Source organism: Hypanus sabinus, chromosome 15 (assembly GCF_030144855.1).
Source record: "Hypanus sabinus isolate sHypSab1 chromosome 15, sHypSab1.hap1, whole genome shotgun sequence".
Classification (NCBI taxonomy): domain Eukaryota; kingdom Metazoa; phylum Chordata; class Chondrichthyes; order Myliobatiformes; family Dasyatidae; genus Hypanus; species Hypanus sabinus.
In genome coordinates, this window is record NC_082720.1 from 89,121,088 (window position 1) to 89,127,087 (window position 6,000).

General features: G+C 48.8%; 1 protein-coding gene across 1 annotated transcript in view; it reads right to left on the reverse strand.

Moving 5' to 3' along the window:
• The window catches only part of ltc4s (leukotriene C4 synthase), a 28,176-nt gene extending 22,557 nt beyond the window's left edge, over positions 1 to 5,619 (reverse strand). Inside the window, exon 1 of the mRNA XM_059990689.1 lies at positions 5,469 to 5,619. Coding sequence (XP_059846672.1) covers positions 5,469 to 5,526 — 58 coding nt within the window. The 5' untranslated portion in view covers positions 5,527 to 5,619. The remainder of the gene's footprint in view (positions 1 to 5,468) is intronic.
• Positions 5,620 to 6,000: the final 381 nt, after the last annotated feature.

Sequence of the window (6,000 nt, forward strand, 5' to 3'; positions counted from 1 at the left end):
CTGACAACCAAGTCCAGTTCCTGACCTTCACATGTGGCTTAGCACTCAGCCTGGCGGAACCGTTTCCACTGACAGGAGAAAGGCCAAAGGCAGGTTACTGGCACCTCAAAACCAGTCGGCTTTAAGCAGATCAGCCGTGGTTGGCAGCTCATCTAGGAGAAGGAAAACTCTGATCTCAAACCTCCATTGCCTTGTGGCCATACCCACTCATGGGGAAGGCTTTGGGGGTAAACCCAGAGGGAAAAATCCAGAGCTGGAGTCCCTAGTGCATTCCTATATGGAGGTTCAACGCTGACTGGCAACTCCTTCTGATGCTGCTCATGCCAAACTGCATCAGTCTCTACCATTCCTTTGGGGTTATCAGATGCACGGAGAGGGGGAGCCTGTTATACGGGCAACAGCTCACTCTCCACATCGTACTGCTCTGATTTGCAAGTCCAGACAGCTAAGATGCAACACCCATGGTCAACCCCAACCGGTGGAGTAATTTCTTGCTGATCCTGTACCTGTTAGTTTTTCCAAATTTAATTGACCTACTCTGTCTTTTTTTAACCCTCTTCTTCCCTGTCCATTCCCTATCCCATTGCATCACAGTCTGGTATGGAAACACCAATGCCCTTAAATGGAAAAGCCTACAAAAAGTAGTGGATACGGGGGTCCAGTCCATGACGGGTAAAATCCTCCCCCCCTTTGAGTTGTTGCAGGAAAGCAGACTCCATCATCGAGGTCTCCCACCACCCAGGGCATGTCCTCTTCTTAATGCTGTCCATCAGGAAGAAACGACAGGAGCCTCAGGACTCACACCATCAGATTCAGGAATAGTTACCACACCTCAACCACCAGGCTGCTGAACCAGGGAGGATCACCTCACTCACCTCCACCCACAACCTACAGACTCACTTTCAAGCACTCATTTCTCAATATTCTTTATTTAGTATTTGCAGAGATTGTCTTCGTCCGCAGTTTGGGTGTTTCTGTCTCAGTCATGTTTATGATGTTTGTGGATAGTTTTTCATCGATTCTATTGAATTTCTGTTTCACTCTGAATGCCTGCAAGAAACTGAATCTGAGGGTCGTGTCTGGTAACATATACATACTTCGATATTAAATTTACTTTGAACATCGCCCATCTTCCACCATTTCCCTCCCTCTTCCGAGCTTCATCCGCCCACTTCACACATACACAGGTGGTTCCAACTGTTGTGTGCCTCTCCCCTCCCTCCCAATGGTCTCCATTCTCACTTCCTTTGTTCACCAGAGTCCAGTGCTGGCCGCCCTAATCGGCACAGTATCACAGCAGTTACTGTAGTTTACAGTCGTACTGTTGTGTGCCTCTCCCCTCCCTCCTAATGGTCTCCGTTCTCACTTCCTATGTTCATCAGAATCCAGTGCTGGCTGTCCGAAGGCTGGTGCAGGATCACAGTGGTTAGTGTAGTCTAGAGTGCCAGCTCAATTCCTGCCACTGTTCATAAGACGTTTGTACGTTCTTCCTGTGACCATGTGGGTTTCCTCTGGGTGCTCTGCTTTCCTCCCACAGTCCAAAGCTTAGGGTTAGTGAGTTGTGGACACGCTACGTTGCTATGGGAAACATGGCAACACTTGTGGGCTGCCCCCAGCACATCCTCGGTTTGTGTTGATCGTTGACCCGCTAATCCTTGTGTTCCAGCGTAATTGTCACAAATAAAGCTAATCTTGTTCCTTTGTGTTGCTGCTTATCTCCCTCCAGCAGCCGTCTCTCACCTTCTCTTGCCCCTCCACCACCTCACTCTTTCCGTTTTATTCCTACCCCTCTCCACCTCCATCTAGCACCCACCTGCCACCATCTCTAACTCTACTCCCCTATGCCACACCATCTGCCTACATTCTCACATCCCTCCTCAGTCTACCAATCACCTCAACGTCCTTTCTTTTCCTCTGTATCAGCGCAGCCTCCTCTACAACGGTAAGACCCAACGTAGACTGGGGGGGGTGGGGGGGCACTTTGTCAAGCACCTTCACTCTGTCTGCCACAATGTCCAGGATCTTCTGGTGGCGACCTGCTTCAATTGACTTCCCATTCCCATTCCAAGATATCTCTCCATAGCCTGCACTACAGCCACTCAGGTTGGAGGAGCAACAACTCATTCTGTCTGGGCAGCCTCCAATCTGATGGCATGAACATCGATTTCTCCAATTTCTGGTAATTTCTCTCCCTTCCCCTTCACTTCCCTATTCTGGTTCCACTCTCACTTCTTTTCTTCTCCTCACTGGCCCATCATCCCCTCTGGCTCCCCTCCTCCTTCCACTTCTCCTGCGGTTCAATCTCCTCATATCACTCTTCAGTCGTTTATTTTTTCCACCTCTCACCTCCCTGCTTCTTACTTTATCCCCCCTCCGTCACCTATCACCTCCCACCTTCTCCTTCGGCTTCTTTCCCCTTCCTTTCCAGTCCTGAGGAAGGGTCTCAGCCTGAAACATCGACTCCATAGATGCTGCCTGACCTGCTGAGTTCCTCCAGTGTTTTGTGGGTGTTGCTCTGGATTTTCAGCACCTGCAGAATCCCTTGTACTCACACAAAGTTCACTGCAGATGCTGTGGTCAAATCAAGACGTACAGAAACGCTGGATGAACTCAGCAGGTCGGGCAGCATCCGTTGAAATGAGCAGAAGGGTCTCGGCCTGAAACGTTGACTGCTCATTTCAACAGATGCTGCCTGACCTGCTGAGTTCATCCAGCTTTTTTGTATCCCTTGTGTTTACGATTCCCTTTTCCTCTGTATACTGGCCATCTCCTGTCTCCAGTCTCAGCCCAAAATGTTGACATTCTTTCCTCCCAAGGATGCCACTTGACCTGCTGAGTTCCTCCAGCAGCTTGTTTCTTGCTCTAGAATCCAGCGTCTGCTGTCTCCTGTTCCAAGTACGTGAGATTCTGGAAATTGAGAACAGCGTCAACTGTTTCTTCCCCTCCATAGATGCTGCCTGACAGGTGAGTTCCTCCGGCACTTTGTGTGTGCTCCTGTGCCTCAAGATCTGGTATTCATTTATGGAGACTGATGCAACTTGTTTCATTTACTTCTAATTTTCCAACACACTCAGTGAACACTTTATCAGTTACACATGTACACCCGCTCATTAATGCAAATATTTAATCAGCCAACCATATGGGAGCATCTCAATGCATGAAAGCATGGTCAAGAGGTTGAGTTATTGTTCAGACCAAACCTCAGAATGGGGAAGAAATGTGATCTAAGTGACTTTGACTGTGGAATGATCGCTGGTGCCAGATGGGGTGGTTTGAGTATCTCAGAAACTGCTGATCTCCTGGGATTTTCACACCAAACAGTCTGGAGCACTTACAGAGAATGGTGTGAAAAAGAATCATCCAATGAGCAGCAGTTTTACAGTTGTTACGAATGTGCCACGACTCTGAGGGGCCGAAGGGTGCGGGGTAGCCCCTCCTTTTTGAGAATCGCACGATCACTATTAAGTCAGTTCAGGAGACCCAGGAAATGAGAGAAAGACATGCAGAATCCACAAAGAGTTTGGAATGTGTCCTGGCCTCCGAAAGGCGGAACCATTGATACCGGCTATTGTCTCTTGGAGACGGAATTGTGTATTGGATACTGTACGATGCATCGAAGCCCCCAGGCAAGGAACCGAGGGGGGGTTGGTGGAGGGATTGCATCATCCCAACCTGACTGACATCTGAGACCCTGTGAGTCAGGATAAAAGAGGGTCTGTGGGAACAGCCCCTCAGACGCACCAGAAGAAACGCTAGAACTCCTGTAACAGCGTACTAGCGAATGCCGATGGAAAAGCCCACGTGCGTCCTTTTCCATTTGCCTTGGAATCGGTGGGTCCTTACCACGGAAGCACGGCTTTAGCTAACCACAAAGGGGAAATCCACCCCAACGACTCTCGAAGGATTGACATCATAAAAGGAATGGGCAAGTTTAAACCTCCGTCTTTCTCTCCAACCAAAAGCTGCAGCTTGAATGAACTTGAGTGACTTTTATATTTCCATCGGACAATACATTATCCCCTAGACAACGATAGAGCTACTTCTTATTGATTATTATTATACCCGCACTTTTAGATTTAGTATTGACGACGTATATTATCTGTATGTTTGCATTGATATTATTTTTGTGTATTTTTATCAATAAATACTGTTAAAAATAGTACCATCAGACTTCAACGGACCTCTCTGTCTTTGCTGGTAAGTGACCCAGTTACGGGGTTCGTAACATTGTATACAGAAGTATTATGTTAATGAGAGAGGTCAGAGGAGAATGGCCAGACTGGTTCAAGCTGTCCTGAAGATGACAATAATTCAAATACTGACATGTCACAACAGTGGTGTGCAGAGGAGCATCTCTGAACGCACAGCAGGTCGGACCCCGAAGTGGACGGGCTACAACAGCAGACCTCAGACATACACTCAGTGGCCACTATATTAGGTACAGGAGGTTCCTAATGAAGTGCTCACTAAGTGAGCATGTTTTCAAGTCTCATTAACTTCAGCCAAATTGTCCCTTTTGTAAACGTCATGAGAAGCTTTTACCTTGTTGTTTCTGGATGGAGTCACTGCCATGTCAATGAGCCACTTCCCCTTCTGGAACGTTCCCAGTGCACAGTTTGGCAACAGTGAATGCCTTAGGTTATGAATTTAGTTAACTTCTCCAAAATGCATCTCTGTTATTGAGATTATGTTCCTAAAAAGGATATATGCAGGAATATGAACTGGCAAGTGCTATTCCAGTGAAGTCAGACTTCACTGTGGGGCTCTTCAATATTGTGCCGATCTTTCAACCTACTCCAACCCTTCCCTCCCACATAGCCCTCCATTTTTCTAACATCTCTGTGTCATCTAAGAGTCTCTAAATGCCCCTAATGCGTATGCCTCTACACCCCCACCCCCAAAGCTCCAAACTCCATGTACCCACTCACCAAAGTTAAAAGTAAATTTATTATCAAACTACACACATGCCACCGTATACAACCCGGAAATTCATTTTCTTGCAGGAATAGATCCACAGAATAACCGTAACAGGATCAAAGAGACTACACTAGCTCGTGTGCAAACGGCAGCAAACTGCAAATACAAAATTAAATTAACAATAATAAATTATCAATAACTATTGAGAACGAGATGAAGAGTGCTTGAAAGTGAGAGAGGAACTGTGCTTGCATTTCAAGATAACTCCGCGACTGGCCCCGTCCTCGCCTGCGCCAGGGTACAACGGGAACTCCGAAACCCGACTTGGCAAACCGAGCCCGCAGTTTCTAACCGAGAGTTCCGATGGATATTTTTATTAAACAAATGCAAATATCTGACAAAGAGACGCCGTCTGTTTACCTCCACACAGGGGAAAAGGAGCGTCCAGGACTCACTAAGGGAGTGGATTCACTGCTTTAGCCCGGACGACAGCGCGAATTGATCCGGCCACGGAGGTATCGATCGCACGGAGAACGGCCGCGCCACCCTACCTTGCTCCAGGACGCCCAGGACGGTGACCAGCGCCAAGAAAACACAGTCTTCTAACATCCTGTCGTCCGGTTCGACCGCGGGGAGAATCTGACCCGCAGTTACGCCGGTAACAATTCTTCGTACGGTCAGCTGGAGCCAGAGGAGGAGCCGGAGGCGTTTCCACAGCGCGCATAATCACCAAGCGCAGTCCTTGGGACACTGCCCAGCAACCCGGGCACGGCGCACGCCCGGCCGAGCTCCAGGGAGCCCCGCAGATACCCGCACATTCACCGGGAACCCTGCAGATACCCGCACATTCACCCGGAACCCTGCAGATACCCGCACATTGACCGGGAACCCTGCAGATACCCGCACATTCACCCGGAACCCTGCAGATACCCGCACATTCACCGGGAACCCTGCAGATACCCGCACATTCACCCGGAACCCTGCAGATACCCGCACATTCACCCGGAACCCTGCAGATACCCGCACATTCACCGGGAACCCTGCAGATACCCGCACATTCACCCGGAACCCTGCAGATACCCG